The sequence below is a fragment of the Camelus ferus genome, chromosome X (genome assembly GCF_009834535.1).
Source record: "Camelus ferus isolate YT-003-E chromosome X, BCGSAC_Cfer_1.0, whole genome shotgun sequence".
NCBI classification, from domain to species: Eukaryota; Metazoa; Chordata; class Mammalia; order Artiodactyla; family Camelidae; genus Camelus; species Camelus ferus.
The window spans coordinates 41,209,566-41,227,442 of NC_045732.1; the positions used below are offsets into that span (position 1 = coordinate 41,209,566).

The 17,877-nt window shown below is 36.6% G+C and overlaps 1 protein-coding gene across 1 annotated transcript in view; it reads left to right on the plus strand.

The window, feature by feature from the left end:
• FAM120C (family with sequence similarity 120C) overlaps window positions 1–17,877 on the plus strand; it is a 96,351-nt gene that overhangs the window by 70,975 nt on the left and 7,499 nt on the right. Inside the window, 5 exon segments of the mRNA XM_032475469.1 lie at window positions 11,213–11,327; window positions 13,112–13,321; window positions 14,536–14,737; window positions 16,632–16,770; window positions 17,147–17,204. Coding sequence (XP_032331360.1) covers window positions 11,213–11,327; window positions 13,112–13,321; window positions 14,536–14,737; window positions 16,632–16,770; window positions 17,147–17,204 — 724 coding nt within the window.

Consider the following 17,877-nt stretch of genomic DNA (forward strand, 5'->3'; position numbering starts at 1 on the left):
TTGTAGATTTGCACTTCTCAATTTTGAGATTTACTACAAAGTAATCAAGACGGTGTACTGGCATAAGGATAGGCATATAAATGAATAGAGTATAGTTGAGTGCCCAGAAATAAACCCTTCCATTTATGATCAATTGATTTTTGGCAAGGATACCAAGACAATTTAATGGAGAAAGATAGTCTTTTCAACAAATAGTTCTGCGATAATTGGATATCCACATGCAAAAGAGTGAAGTTGGACCTCTATCTCATATGATACACAAAAATTAACTCAAAATGTGTCATAGACCTAAGTTTAAGAGCTCAGATTATAAAACCTTTATCAGATGTGTAAATCTTCATGATCTCAGTTAAGCAATAGTTTCTTAGGTATAATGCCAAGAGCATAAGTGACAAAAAGGAAAATATATAAATTGGACTTGATCAAAACTAAAAGCTTGTGTGCTGGAGACACCACCATGAAGAAAGGGAGATTATAACTCACAGAATGGGAGAAAATATTTGCAAGTTGTATATCTGATAAGGGTCTAGTATCTAGAATGTATAAAGAAATCTTACAACTCAACAATAAAGGAGAAATAATTTAATTTTCACAATGGGCAAAAAAATTCAATATTTCTCCAAAGAATATATGTAAATGACCAATAAGCATAAGAAAAGATACTAACATCACTAATATTTAGGGAAATGCCAATCAAAAACACATTGAGATCCCAGTTTATACCCATTAGGGTGGCTGTAATCAAAAAGACAGACCACAAGCGTTGTGAGGATGTAGAGAAATTAGAACACTGCTGGTAAGAACATAAAGTGAAGACACGTATCCACACAAAAACATGTTCACGAATATTAATATAGCATCATTCATAATATCCAAAAAGTAGAAACAACTCAAATGTCTATCAATTGATAAATGGATTAAACAAAATGTGGTATATTCATACAATAGAATATTATTCAGCTGTATAAAAGAATTAGCTATTGATTATGCTACATTTATGGATGAACCTTAAAAAAACATTAGGCAAAGTGAAAGACAACAGTCACAAAAAGACATATATTATATAGTTCTATTTGTATGAAATGTTCACAATAGGCAAATCTATAGATGCCAGGGATCTGGGGGAGGGGCAAATGTACAGTGATTGCTAATGGATATGAGGTCTCTTTTTGGGGTGATTTAAATGTTCTGGAATTATATAGTGGTGATGGTTTCACAGCCCTGTGAATATACTAAAAATATTGAATTATATACTTTTAATACATGAATTGTATGGTGTAATAATTTTATCTCAATAAAGCTATAAAGTAGAAAGGAAATTGAAATAGATCACCCAATAACCAAAGATTAAGAGAATATATGGCTACCAACTTGCCTTACAAGAAGTATTAAATGATGTCCTTTGTACTTAAAGGAAATAACACTAAATGAATAAAGAGTAACCACCTGGAAAGGTAATTACATAGATAAATATAAAAAGTGGTATAAATATATTTTTCTCATTTATTCACTTGACTGATTTAAAAGACAACTGCATAAATCAATAATTATAAAATTGTGTATTGGTTTTAGAATAAAGGTATAATATACATGACAATAAAACAATGGAGGGAGGAAAGAAGAGAAGTATATTGGAGCAATGTTTCTACCTCCTACTGGAATTTTTTAGTATTAATTTGATATAATGAGTCAGTTAAGGTATATTTCATAATCCAAACAGCAACCACTGTGAAAATAACAAAAAATGTAGTTAAAAAAAAAAGAAAAAATTAAAATGCTACGCTAGAGAATATCTGTTTAACACAGTAGAAGGCAGCCTATTAATCTAAACATATCAACAACTACATCAAATGTAAATGGACTGAACATTCCAATAAAAAGGCAGAGATTGTGAGATTGGATAAAAAGTATGAACTATCTAAAGGAGATATATTTTTTATATTCAAAGACACAAATAGGTTGAAAGAAAAAGAATAGAAAAATATCCATATGATAATTGCAATAGCTATACTAATACCTGACAAAGTAGACTTCAAGACAAGTGATGTTACTATAGACAAGTAAGATTTTGTAGTGATAGAAGGGTCAAATTCATTAGGAAGATACAGCAATTATAAATATGTACTCATAATGACAATGCCCCTAAAGATATGAAGCAAAAACTGGTAGAATTTGAGAATGAAATAGAAGCTTCAACAATAATAGTTGAAGACTTCATACCCTACTCCCAATAATGGCTAGAACAACTAGACAGAAAGTCAGCAAAAATGTGGAAGACTCAAGCCACATTGTCTACTGACCTGATAAAAATGATGAATTTAGACCCTTTATACTATACACAAAAATTACAGAAAATGGATCATTTTTATACAGGAGAAAATTTTTGTAACTTGGGGTTAAGTGAAGATTTCTTAGATACATTAACCAAAGCATAATCCACTAAAAAATAGATTTCATCAAAATACAAAACTTTTACACTTCAAAAGCCACCATTAAAAAACTGAAAAGGCAAGCCACAGACTAGAAAAATGTTTACAAATCATATATCTGATAAAGGGCTTAGAATATATAAAGAACTCTCACAACTTATAAAAGAACAAATCAATCTAAAAATGAGTAAAAGATGTGAATAGACATTTCACCAGAGAAGATACAGGATTGGAAATAAACACATGAAAAGACTCAACTTCAGTAATCATTGGGGAAATACAAATCTAAACCACAGTGAAGCACCACTTCACTCAGCTAGAATGATTATAATGAAAAAGACAGACAAGGACAAATGTAGGTCTGGCTGTGGAGAACTGGGATTTCTTAATACGTTGCTGGTGGGAACTTAAAGTGGTACAGCTACTTTGGAGATTAGTTTGGCATCTTCTTAAAAGGTTAAACATAACTTTATCATATGACTCATTTATTTTACTCTTCTGTATGTACCTAAGGGCATTGAAAAGATGTGTCCACACAGAGACTTGCACATGACTGTTCATAGAAATATTGTTCATATTGGTCAAAAAGTGGAAATAACTCAAATTAACTGGTAGATGGACAAACATGTGGTATGTCCGTCAATAAAATACTCCTCAGCAATAAAATCAAGCTACTGATGCATGCCAAAGCATGAATCGGCCCAAAAATCATTATGCTATATGGTGATGAAAGAAATCAAAGAAGAAAAGTTCATGGACTTACCATTGTAAAGCTGTCACTTCTCTTCAAATTGATCTGTAGATTTAATACAATTCCTGTGGGCTTAACGCAAGGTTTTTTGTGGACATACATGAATTTATTCTAAAGTTTATATAGAAAGGCACAGGCCCTTATAGCTAAAACAATCTTGCAAAAAAAGAAAAAAGTATAGGAATCACTCTACTCAATATTGAGGCACAGTATGTAGCTAAGGTAACCAAGACAGTGGGGGTATTTGCTAAGGGATAAACACATAGGTCAAGGAAAAAAATAGAGAACCTAGAAATAGAACCACACAAATATGCTCAACTGATTTTTGACAAAGGTACATAAAGAATTCAGTGGAGAAAGGATAGCCTTTTCAACAAATGGAGCTGGAACAATTAGACACCCATAGGACAAACAAACACAAACGACACTTCGACCTAAACCTCACACCTTATACAAAAATTAACTCAAAATGGATCATAGACTTAAATATAAATATAAAATTATACAAGTTTTAGAAAAAATAGAATTTTTTCAGGATCTAGAGCTAGGCAAAGAGTTCATAAGATTTCTCACCAAAAGCGTGATCCATAGAAGGAAAAATGGATAAATTGGACCTCATCAAAATTTAAAACTTTTGCTGATTGAATTCCATGTGGGGAGGATGAAAAGACAAGCTGCAAACCAGGAGAAGGTATTTGCAAACCGCATATTTAACAAAGGACTAGTATCTAGAATATATAAAGAGCTCTCAAAACTCAACAGTTAAAAATAATAATAGTAATTTAATTAGAAAATGTCAAAATACATGAACAGACATTTCACTGAAGAGGATATACAATGGCAAATAAACACATGAAAAGACGTGCAGTGTTGTTAGCCATTAGGGAAATGCAAAGTAAAACTACAATGAGATAGTATTACATACCTATCAGAAATAATGATAATACCACATGCTGGGGAAAACACAGAGAAACTGGATCATTCATACATTAGTGTTGGAAATGTAAAATGGTACAGCCACTTTGGAAAACAATTTGGCAGTTTCTTAAAAAAACTGCTGTACAACCCAGCAGTTGCACTCTTGGGCATTTATCCCACAGAAATAAGCATTTATATCCCCACAGAAACCTGTATACTAAGGTTTATGGCATCTTTATTCTTAATACTCCAAAGTTGGAAACAGCCCAGATTTCTTTTAATGGATGAATTAGCCAACATATGATGGAATTCTACTCAATGATAAAAAACAACAAACTTTTGGTGACACACAGCCACTTGGATGAATCTTAAGGGAATTGTGCTAAATGGAAAAGCCAATCCCAAAAGATTACATACTGTGTGCTTCCATTTATATAACATTATTGAAATGACAAAATTAGGGAAATGGAGAAGAGATTAGTGATTGCCAGGGGTTAGGAACATAGAGTGGAGGAAGAAGATGGGTGTGGTTATAAAAGGCAATACGACAGATCCTTTTGGTGATGGAACCATTCTATATCTTGACTGGGTCAGTATCAGCATCCTGGTTGTGATGCTGTACTATAGTTTTGCAAGATATTACCATTAGGAGAACTGGATAAAGTGTTCAAAGGATTCCTATTTTATTCCTTACAACTGCATGTGAATCTACAATAGTATCAAAGTTAAAAGTTTAATTAAAAGAAAAACTCTGCTAAGGAAAGAAGCCAGACACAAAAGACCACATATTATATTATTCCATTTATATGAAATGTCCAGAAAGGCAAGTCTATAGAGATAGAAAGTTGTTAGAGATAGTAAAGTTGATAGAAAGTGGTTGCCTAGGGGTGGGAAGGGGGAGTAACTGCACAGAGGCATGAAGGATCTTTTGGGGACAATTCAAATGTTCTAAAACTCAAGTGTGTTGATAGTTGCACAACTCTAAATTTACTAAAAACATTAAACTCTACACTTACTATGGATGCATTTTATGGTATGTAAATTATATCTCAATAAAGCTTTTTAGGTAAGTTTCTATATATGTAAAATTATTGCAAAATACAAAGTTTATTTTAAAAAATGAGTAGTGTTAAAGAAAAAAATAGACTTAGGATCCCCCCCCCAAAAAAGGGAAATATAAAAAGGAGATTAATAACTATGACTGTATCTTTATGTCAAAATACATAAAATTAAAAGACAAATGACAAACTGGGAGAATATTTGCAACAGTTGGAACAGACAGTGTGTGAGTATTCTCAATATATAAAAGCTTTTTAAATACTAGTACTCCAAAACAAAAATGAGTAAATTACACTCTTCAGATTCATTTGTTTACAAGAAACAAAAGCCACTCCAGCTATCCTATTGTAAAGATATATCAGGTAGCCTCATAATCATTCAAGGACAAGAAAAGTGGTTTAAGCAGGGAATAGTCCTGGAGAGACAGGAACAGAGACCACACACTCTCTCCTGGGCTTGCATAGCTCTTCTTTCTGCTTGTCTGTTTCATCAGTCTCTGAATCTCTTAGCTCAAATTCTCAAGACTCTGGCAAACCATGGATTGATTTGACTTGGATCAGCTGTCCACCCTGTATCCAAATAGCTGTCACTATTATAAAGATAAGGCTTTAGATTATCTGAGAAGAAGCAATAGACAAAACAAGCCAATTAACTGATATGTCTATGATAGAAATAGACCAGTCACAGAAGTAAATATTTGTTTGGAAAAAATATGCAACCTCTTCATTAGCAGTCAAAGAGACAGAAAGTTAAATAGCAAGAGACTTTTTTTGCCAATTAAATCATCAAAGACTAATGATAACAGTCTTTGCTGACACACTGCTGGAAGATAAGACAAATAGGTCCAGAGAAGAATTTTGCAGTATGTATTGAGGACCTTTAAAATGGACATAACCTTTGACATAATAATCCTACTTCTAGAAACCTATCTTCAGGGAATGAATAATCAGATATACAGATAAGATGTATATATATGAATATCTTTGTAGTATTGTTCATAATAAAAGAAAAAGTATGAATAGTATGTTTCCAATATTGCACGGATATTTAAGTAAATTGATAACATTCACGTGATGAACATGCAGTCCTTTAAAATCATGTTTTTGAAAAGTAATGAAAGAAAAGTTCTTATAATGTTGAGTGAAAAAAGGAAGATATAGTAGTCTATATATAGTGTGAAAAAGAGAGGAAAAATTGAGATTTGAGATGCTAAGAAGAAAGAAGCCAATCATAACAATCTCAACAGTGGTATATTATATCTGAATGGTAGATTACAGATTATTTTCATTTTTATTTTTCATTTTCTTTATACATTTTTGGCTTTTTAAATGTTTTCTGAATGAGAATAAATTTCAACTTTTGTAATCAGAATAAAATCATAATTTTTTAATTAAAAGAAGTAGAATAAAAGTAGAGACCACTAAATATGAAAAGATATTTAAAATTTAAGTCAGGATGGTACTGGCATGAGAAATAAACGTAGGATAAATAAGGTAGAAACCGATCCATGTGTGTATGAGAATTTAATATATGATATGGGGGGTTGCTTCACCAAATAGTAAAGGAAATACTATCATAATTGGCTCAGTTACAAGCAGTAACCAAGGTTTCTGTTCTTCCAGACACTTAGGTGCCTTTACATGCATTTTCTCCTTTACCTGTTACAACCTTTTGAGATGTAGGTAGTATTATCCTCATTTTCGAGATGAATGAGCTAAAGCCCCCAGAGGTTAAGGCAATTGCCCAGAGTCACATAGAAAAGTAGCGAGACCTAGATTGGAACCAGGTATGTCAGACTCCCAGTCTGTTCTTTGCTACCACATTCTAGGTATATAAAGTTCCTGGCAAGATGTTGTAGAATACAACAGGCATTTAGTAAATGTTGTTCTTATGAGTAACTTACAGTTTTTGCATATGTTATAATGTAATATTTAATGCTTGTACATAGTATGTGTAATAATATAAATACTACTAATAGTAATAATAAGGATATCATCTTGTCATTGAGATTGAGGAAGTTCCTTGGGAAATCAGTAATGCTGTAGTTTTTCCAGAGAAAACCTCCAATGGAATAATATATTTTAAAAAAATAGCCCATGATGAGCATCACTAAATATTGGTTGATTTAATAATTAGTATTTCCTGCTGTTTCATTTATGAGCCTCTCACTCTTCTGACTCTTTGGACCTATCTCAGAATTCTTTCAAGGCTGGTTGGGTAGCAGTGCTGGCCAAAAGATGGAATTAGCATTTCCTTTTTTTTTTCAATATTTTTAATTGAAGTGTAGTTGATTTACAATGTTAGTTTCAGGTGTACAGCGAAGAGATTCAGTTATATATATACATACATACATATATATACATATATACATACATACAATATATATATATATTTTTTCAGATTCTTTTTCATCATAAGCTATTACAAGATATTGAATACAGTTCCCTGTGCTATACAGTAGGTCCTTGTTGTTTATTTTATATATAATAATGAAAATGCACAAATCTTAACAATTCTGACAAAATTCCATTTAGTTTTTCTTTTTTAGCATTTCCTTTTGAATATCCTGACATTGACTCATTTGTTCATCAAACATTTATTGAGCAGAATGGTATTCTGCCATGCACTATACTAAGTTTAGAGGGGCATGAAAAATTAAAAATTAACATTAGAGTATAAACCAAACCAAGCAACTCAAATTCCTAGGAAATTAAATGTTCCTTCCTCTGTGCAGGCTTCTCGGATTCTCCCAAGTAAATTTAGTCACTCCTTAGAGCACCCAGAACAATCTGTTCACTTGTAAAATCACACCCTTCCCATTCATTGTACTAGTCTTTCAGTGAGCCTGCCTGTCTCCCACACTTAACTCCTTTAGGTCAGTTTTTCTTGCGAGGTGGTCATGATGTGACTGGTAAAATTCTGCTTTGGAGGATTTTTGTTGAGGTTTTTTGTTTTTTGTTTTGGCATGACTTGATTGATGCATTTAGTAAGTACCTCAATAAATATTTACCAGTTACTCAATGCCATTTAGTATACTATACATTTCTCAACACCATGTAGTATACTAGATAGTACATAATAAATAGAAATAATAAACAAGACAATAGACAAAGGCAAAGAAACAAGGTCCTAGATCTCATGGGGACTCCCATGGGCACTTGAAAAGAATGTGTTTTCTTTGTACAGAATCAGTCAAGCATTTGAACCTTATTGTATCTTTCAAAACTTCTGTGACTTTAAATGTATTTTAGATATATTTTACATGTCATAGCATGATGGTAATATAACTAAAGTTTCCCACTGTAAATGCATTTTTGTTCATTTTCTTCTATTTTTGCCTCACATTTTGCCAACAAAGAAAGATGAAAATAATAAAAAAATAAAAAGAATGGGTGAAGGTAAATCAAGGAACTACAAATCAAAAGAAAGAAACAATATTAATAGATAATAAAGTTCTCAAGACAAAGAAAAACATTAAGGAGGACAAATGAGAATATTTTATATTGATGGAAAATATAATCTATGAATTACACACTATAATGGAGCATCAAAAAGTACAAAATAGGTTGTAAAATAAGAATAAATTTCGCAAGTGGATACAAACTACTATATATTAAATAGATAAACAACAAGGACCTACTGTATAGCACAGGGGAATATATTCAATATCTTGTAATAGCCTATAATGGAAAAGAATCTGAAAAAGAATATATATATGTATGTATAACTGAATTGCTTTCTGTACATCAGAAACTAAATCAACTATACTTCAACTTAAAAAAAAAAAAGAATAAATTCCCCAAGTGGAGAATGGGCAGGGAAGAGGGTGGAAATAGTTCTGGGCAAAGGGAAATTTTATGTGGCCCAGGAAGATTCCTCATGGGAAGCTCAGTCATTTAGAATTTAGTTCCTAAAGAAGCAACAAGGCTTATTGGCATGTCCCACAATCCCAGAACCACCCTGGATAGTTAATAATGAGGGTCGGGCTGCCTGTGCTGCTGTGATCATTCTAGGTGAGGAACAGCAGGTTAAAGATTCAAAGCCAGGCAGTCTGGCTGTAGAGCCCTGGCTTTTTCCAGGTTACCGCACTGCCTCCTGGTAGTAGTAACTGGGCCAGAGTCCCCATGAACCCATCTCATACGCCACTCAGAAGAGACTAGCTGTTGCTTTAAATGCCAAGTGTGTGAAGTCTCTCACAGCTCCAATAACTATGAATGATCATTGTCTTGTGGGCCTCCAGGGAGCTAAGGACATAGACTGAACTGATGTAGTTGTTTTTTCCCCTCTCCCTCTCTTTCTAGAGCATTCTCGGTGCCTGCAACAGTAAGGTATATTCAATTCATGGAATTCAATGCAAATATTCATCAATGAATGCTTATTTACTTAATTAGTGGATTTCCCATCTCGGGGAATGGACCCCACCATCTAGCCATCTACCCAAGCCAGAATTCCAGGAATCTTAGACTCTTCCCTATCCTTTACCCACTACCCATAAAAATCCATGACCAAACCCTATGGATTTATCTCTTTGGTGACTCTTGTCTTTGTTCCCTGGCCCTCTCCATCCTCTCAGCCAGTGCCTTTGTTCAGACCTCTTCAGCCACAGGTTGCTGCAGTTGCCCCCTAACTGGTATCCATACCTCTTGTCTCTTACCATCTGAGCCAGTCAGTATCAAACCAATTAATGTCCCTCTCTGGCTGATAATCCTGAAGTGTCTTTCAGGATGAAGGTGCAAACTTCTTAATATTGTTTTTGAGACCCTTCAAAATGATCTGGCCTACTTTCTTCCCCGCCCCCCCCCCAGTTTTATTGAGAAATAATTGACATATATCACTGTATAAGTTTAATGTATACAGCAGGATGGTTTGATTTACATATACTGTGATTACCACAATAGATTTAGTGAACATCCATCATCTCAGATAGATACAATAAGAAAAGAGAAAAAAAGTCTCCTTGTGATGAGAACTCTTAGGATCTACTCTCTTAACAACTTTCCCATATACCATGCATCAGTGTTAACTATAGTCGTCATGTTGTACATTACATCCCTAGTACTTACTTATCTTATAACTGGAAGTTTGTACCTTTCGATCACCTTTCTCCAGTTCCCCCTCCCTCCACCCCCTACTTCTGATAACCACAAATCTGATCTCTTTTTCCATGAGTTTGGTGAAAGTTTTTTTTTTAATCACTATATTCCACATATAAATGAGACCATATAGTATGTCTGTCTCTGACTTCTGTTGCTCAGCATAATACCTTCAAGGTCCATCCATGTTGTTGGAAGTGGTAGGATTTCCTCACTTTCTGTGGCTGAATAATGTTCCATGGTATATATGCACCACATCTTCTTAATCCAGTCATCTGTTGATGGATGCTTAGGTTGTTTCCATGTCTTGGATGTTGTAAATAACACTGAAATGAACATGGGGGTGCAGATATCTCTTCAAGTTAGTGTTTTCTTTCCTTTGGATATAGTATTCCCAGAAGTGGAATTGCTGGATCATATGATAGTTCTATTTTTAATTTTTTGAGGAACCTCCGTACTATTTTCCATAGTCTGGCCTACTTTATAATCTTGCTTCCTGTCACTGCAAACTTGCTTAGCTCCAGCACTGTGGAACCTGGTATATCATACTGAACTCCAAACTTCCATGCCTTTACACATACTGTTCCCTCAATCTAGAAAATCTTTTCTTCACCTTTTGTCTGATTGATTTCTACAGGCCTTTTGAAACTCAGCTCCTGCTGACTTTGTTTTCAGGGTGCCTTCCTCACTCTTCCAATAATAGCCCTGTCTGTGCTCTCATAGCACCCTGGGCTTTCTTCTGTCTCAGCACTTAACACACTATCCTGTCATTGTTGACATATGTGCCAGTCTCCTCTACTGCCTGGACTGTAAGTAACCAAAGGCAGACATTCTTTTACTTTATTCCACTGGAATTGCCAAAACCTAGCTAGGGTCTGGCCCATGATAGGTTCTTAGCTTAAGTGTTTGTGAGATGGGTAAATGAGCTTTTATGGCTTAGTAATGATGCTTTTCTCTTCTAGGTACATGGTTCAGTGGCCTGGTGGCCGAATCCTGCATCGCCACGAGCTAGATACCTTCCTTGCACAGGCAGTATCTACCCAGCTTTATGAACCAGATCAACTTCAAGAACTCAAGGTGATGTGATCTAGCCTCATTTAAATTCTTTCTTTTATGAGCTCATAGCTTTATTTTGGGTCTTCTTTTCCTGGAGCTGTGAAGAAGAGTAAGTTCTGCAGGTAAATGTTTGATGTACTTTAGCGAAATATTTATGTCTATTGATAAAACCAAGAGGTACCTGCAACACTGTCCACATACTGATGGGTGAGAATGGATAGAAAAGATGGAAAAGACAAATAAGTTGTGACCCATAGACCACAGGAAGATTTCCATATCTTGCAAAAGACATTACGGGGAACTTATCCTGGTGTTCCCTGTTTGTCTCTGAATAAATGTCCACCCTCCCCTTTTTTTAAAATTGAAGTATAGTCGATTTATAATGTTAATTTCAGGTGTCCAACATAGTGATTCAGTATTTTTTCAGATTTTATTCTGCAAGTAGGTTATTACAAGATAACAGGTATAATTCCCTGTGCTACTGTCCCTTTTTAATAATACTTATTGATTATTAGAGGGAAGTCTAGAAAAACATAAGGAAGAAAGTAAATCCACATATAACTGAAGGCAGTAGAACATAGTAGGTTGGAGAGCAAGCTCTGCAGCCAGGCTGCCTTGAGTTAGAATCTGAACTTCATTACCTCCTAGCTGTGTGTCCTTGGGCAGGTTGCTTAACTTCTGTAGCTTCAGTTTCCTTACTTCTAGGATTATGAGGCTATTAAATAAAATAATCCATTAAAAACACTTACAACAGTATCTTGCATATTTTAAGTACACAGTACTCAGTAAATACTAGGTATTAATGCAAGACATTCTTCTTCCAACCTCAGTAGCCATGATCCTTTGAGGCCCTAGTACAAACTGGAAGAAGGATCAAGACTTACAAAATCTTAATTTAAGAGACGTCAACTGAGGAAAAGATGAAAACAGTATTAGACAAACAGTGTTCATTCCTTTTTACAGTAAATGTATTATTGCTTGGTACTAGAGCAGGTACTTACTCCAGACCACTCCTAGGAGGGGATCTGCAAATACTTCCCCTTTTCCTGTTAAAGCCATCTAACATGCCAGCTTGAGATAACCACCAACTGTGAACATTTTGATGGTTTCTTCCAGTCTTTTCTCATGCATTTTCTACATAGTTGAGATATTGTTTATGTAATTATATATGGCATTTTTAAACTTAACATAGCACGTTTTTCTGTGCCTTAAAAAATTTTAGTAAATATTTTATATGGATGTATCGTTGAATTAATCTAATGTTGGCCATTTGGTTTCATTTTCCTCTATTATATGTCATGTTATAATTAACATCTTTATGCATAGAGCTTTATTCACATCTCTGCTTCCTTAGAATCGATTGCTAAAAGTAGAATTTCTGAGTCAAATGTGAACATTTTTAAGGTTGTTGATACATATTACTTAATTGTAATGTACATTACTCATTAGTTTTATATGAGTGTGCCCATTTATTTCACTACTTTCTCATCAGCTTTGGGTGTTTTATTGGTCTTCAGTTTTTTAATTTTTTCTAATTTGACAGGCAAAAACATGCTATGTCAAATTGGTGTCTTTTTAAAGTTTTAAAGCTGATGTCTTTTTTTTTTTTTTTTTGGAAATAATGAGTATCTTCCAAACCGTCTCAGGGCAGGAAACTGATAGAAGCTGCTCGTGCACCCACATGTCTGTATTGAAAGGCAGCATGTTCTAATTTAACTGGAATAATCAGCAAAACAGGAATAAGAGCAAATGTAACCAATAACAGTAAATCCTTAATGGCCATTTTTCCTCCGTGGTGATTTCAGATTGAGAAGCTGGATGCTCGCGGGATCCAGCTTGCTGCCCTCTTCATGAGTGGGGTCGACACAGCTCTGTTCGCCAATGACGCCTGTGGCCAGCCAGTCCCTTGGGAACACTGCTGCCCCTGGATTTACTTCGATGGCAAGCTGTTCCAGAGCAAGCTAATTAAAGCAGGCCGGGAGCGAGTATCCCTGGTTGAGCTCTGTGATGGCCAGGTACCAGCGTGTCAGGCAACTGCTAAGACCATCTCTGATCCGCTGTAGGGATGAATGGGCAGAGAGGGGAAAAGGAACAGACGTTGGGGAGGAAGGTAGCAGAAGTGGGAGAATGTACCTGACCCTAACCTGGCTTGCTCAAGGATAGTCCTAAAGGCCCACAGTCTGATATGTCCACGTTACAAAATCGTATGTTGGGAAGAGTTTTTTTTTTTAATGAGCTTCAAGTTTTCACATTTTTTTTTTCTCCAAGTATTTCTTCCCCATGGAATATTCAGGTATACATTGGGCCCTGCCCTCACTTCTTAGAATTTCATTTCCCTTATTTACAAAAACTGTAAGTCATTTTTGTAAGTGATAATATTTTTTGTAAAATAACTATTTTGGAACTAAAAGAAGGTAGTAAAGTAGATGACAGTAAAAGCAGGGGTTTTTGTTTTGTTTTGTTTTTTTTGCAATAAAACCTTGGGAAAGATGAGGGAAGAAGGCAAGGGAAAGGAACCCTTATTTACTCCTTTGTCCATTTGGGGGAGTAAGCTGAGAGACTAGAGCAAGAGTCAGCAAACTACAAAAAAAATCCAAACATTGGAATTTTTATTCCAATAAATCTTCACTGGAACATAGCCACATTCATTCATTTACATATTGTCCATGACTGCTTTCACACTACAATGGCAGAGTCACATAGTTGTGGCTGAGACAATCTGACCTACAAAGACTCTGGCCCTTTTCAGAACAAGTTTGCTGACCTCTGGACTAGAGGCATGGACTTATCCCAGACAGAGGCCATGGTCTCTGATTCTGGGTATGTGGGAGAAGGTTAAAGCATTTGTATGTGTCAAATTTTGTTCTCTCTTTTACCTAATTCTGTTATCTCCCCCTTAAAAAGTAACCTAGCCTATTGCTGGACATGTAACAGACCATTAATAGATACTTGTTGTTCTATTTGTTTTCCTTGACCTAGTCACTGTGCCTCACAAGGTCTCAGTCAGAACCAGTATAATGGTAGTTTGGTGTCATGCAAAGAGTGGGGACTTTGGGGCCAGGCAGGCTTTCCTGAGTATGTGGCCTTGAGCCATTTAATTCCGGACCACAATTCCTTTCATGGGAATAGACTTGTAAGACTGTATCTAGACTGTCTGGTACTGTGCCTAAAACATAGCTGGAGTTCAACAAATGGCAACTGCTATGATTATTCTCTTCCTCATCTGAAGGCTGACCTGGCAACCAAAGTGGAAAAGATGAGACAGAGTATCCTTGAAGGAGTCAACATGAACCATCCACCGCCTTCTGCTCTACTTCCATCACCTACTTTTGTGCCGCCCATGGTGCCCTCTCTCTACCCTGTTTCACTTTATTCCCGAGCCATGGGCCCAATGCCACCTCCCCACCAAGGAAGGAGCCGGGGGTTTGCAGGTCAGTACCTAAGAATGAGGTATTTGTCAACCTCAGTCTATTTCATAATAACCCAGCCAGTAATTACTGCCAGTTATGGAATCAGCAGTTTCATGTTTATCTTATCTCACTTACCTTCTGTGCTATGTGGTGGTAGTTTGAAGAGGAGCTTATTGAGATGGAGGGCTGTAGCCTGGGGAAGAAAGTCCATGACTTCCCAGATCACTCTCCACAGAGGTGATTGGTCCCTAAAAACTTGACCCTCACCACCCAAACTCATGAAGTAACTGCCACAGAAAACAGGAGCCACTTTGTGACTTTTGAGAACAGTGTTTCATGTGAACTGGATCTTCATGGTTCCTGGTTGGCTCACCCACTCCCCGTAGGCAGATGTACACAGGCACTTGCAAGAAAAGTGATGGGAGGCAAGTAAATGACCGGTGTCAGCAGGTAACCATAGCTTGATGCACCCATTTCCATTCTGAGAGTAGACCTGATACATTTCCAGAAGTGTGGAGAGAAGTAAGTCACAGTCCATACCCTCCAGTGGACTGCATATTTAGTGAGGAAAACAAATATGCATATTTACATGTATACACACACACACACCCCTATATATATAGATTATGGTGCTATTTGAACTGTGGCTTAATGATGAACAGACAGTCGTGCTTAGGTAGCTCAGATACTGATCCTGATACTTCAAACAACCTGTGCCCTGCTGAAACAGGGTATTTTAATGGGGACATGTTAACACAAAATGTTGAGGTTCTGTGATCAGGTGAGAGTGTCATTGCTATGGTTGAAGTGTTTGTTGTGTATTGCCTGTACACATTAAAATAATAAAGCTGGAAGTTGAAGTTTGTCTTAAATTTAGAGTCACAAAATTCAGTATGGATGTTTAGCTCAAGGCCATGCTTAGATGAGCAGTGTGAACATCTGCTGTGTTCAGTCAGGTTCTGATCAAGTCTTACCAACCAGGGAGCCAGCCATTCTTTCCATCCTTTGAAGGCATCTTTACAGATGACTACTCTCATTCTTTGCATGTTGATGATTTTATCATGTCTCAGAAGACAGTCTTAATGAAGACGAGGTTCTCAGGAGGTCCTCTCCATTGCCCCAGCTCCCAGTGATGCTTAGTTTCCAATTACTGGTGGTTCATGAGGAGCCTCCTGCCTCCTGAAAGGCCACAATCAGATCACCAAATGCATGTCTTTCTTGCCCTTTTAGGATTAACTAGCACCCCAGTTCCCTTAGGCTCCCACTTGTATATAAATGAAAGGCTCTTTGCTAACAGTCTGCTAAATAAGTGAAGGGTTATTCACATTTGGGTTTTTTCCATAAACTAAAATTAAACATTTACTGGAATTCTGTATTCTGTGAAGGCTTCCTTTTGTGCCAAATTACAAAGCTGTACTGTGCTTGTGAGCTCACACACAGAGCTGGAATTTCTGTTTTAAGGAGCTGTCATGCTATCTCATCTTAAATTGGTTCTGGTTTTCAACTATTGCTATTCTTGCTTTTTAATTATAAATTATTGTTTCATTTAGTTTGATTATTTTCAGTTTCATTTGGTTGTTTGGCTAATCCTCCAGTGTGTAGTGACATGTATTAGAATCAGAGGTGGTTTTGGCCTATAATTTTCCAGTAGCTAGATTTTAAGACTGCATTCTCTCAACAAATACTGAATACCTACTGTGTACCAGGCTCTGTGGTTGAAAAATGAATCAGGCATACCCCACTTGCTAAAGCGGATGTGTGCAGATCTTCACCCCCTCTCCCTAACTTTGCTTCCACCGTGACCCTTCATTGTTATCAGAGTCTTTTTATCATAGAGAAGTAAAAATAAAGCAGAGTAGGTGGGCTGTAGATCTTTTGTTCCACTTATCTTACCTCGCACTTCCTCTCTTTCCAGGTCTCCATCCAATCCCACCCCAAGGAGGAAAACTGGAGATTGCGGGGATGGTTGTGGGCCAGTGGGCTGGCAGCAGATCCTCCAGGGGCCGAGGCTCCTTTGGCATGCAAGTGGTTTCTGTCGGTGGGCCGGGGAAGGGGTATGTATTTGAATAGTTTGGTATAAGCTAGTGTCAGTCAAGGTGCTCTTGGGAAAATGCCCAGCTATTGAATCTTTCTGTTAAGGTAAGAGGCATTAACCATCTTTCCATTTTTAAAGCCAGTTCTCAGTTTAGTTTGGCAAACATAGAATAAATGCCCTGCCTTGATGAAAAAGTTTTTGTCCCAGAGGAGGACATAGGACACAGAACAATTCAACATAACATAGAAATGGCAGAGATAGAGGTTTACAGTGGTACCACAGAGGAGGGGCATCTAACTTAAGAGGGTCAAACTTCCTAGAGGAGATGAGTAGTTAACTAAGTAAAAATGGAGGTACGTGTTCCTCATAATTACTCTTTCCCCTACTTTCTAAAGGCATGGAAAAGAACAGACTGGTAGAGGAGCCAAAGGACATAAAAAAGGAAGTAAACAAGTAAGTACCTTTTTGAGATTATTTTCGGTTTGCTACCTCTTGTCTTTTTTAGCTAAATTGCAAGAGATCAGATCAGACATGGAAACCTGGGAGCTTTCATAGCTTCTCTCAGCGTTTTGATTTCTCCGCCTGCCCTCTGGCAGTCTAGTGAGGGTTAACCTGCCCAGGCTGTTCCCACAGGCTTGCAGAGTGTCATCCGTTTCCCTGAGTGAGGCCACAAGCTAGAAACCAGGTACTGTGTCCTGGTGACCACACCTAGCATAGGATGTGCTACATGCAGCCATAAAGGGGCCAAAGTGAAGTTAACAGTGGGGTTGCCAACAGCATGCCTGAGGTCCTGAGGGATGACAAGATATGCTTAGAAAACTGGACTTTTGCCTTTGCTGATATTGGGAGGGGAGGAGGCATTGCCATTCTGCTTATTCTTAATAGTTCAGAATGGTCTTAAACTCACTGGTCTTGATTAAACACATGCCCCCCTCCAATATGAAAGCCTATTCTTGTAGTGATCCAAAATCTTGTACTGAACTCAGGCTGCTGGGCTCCTAATAATATAGCAGCTACCACTGCTTGACTGCTTACTTTCTCCTTGTCCTCTACTAGACATTTTACATGCAATTTCTAGTCCTCACAAGGGTCACTGGCTAGACCATACTGCAAGGCAATTATGTCG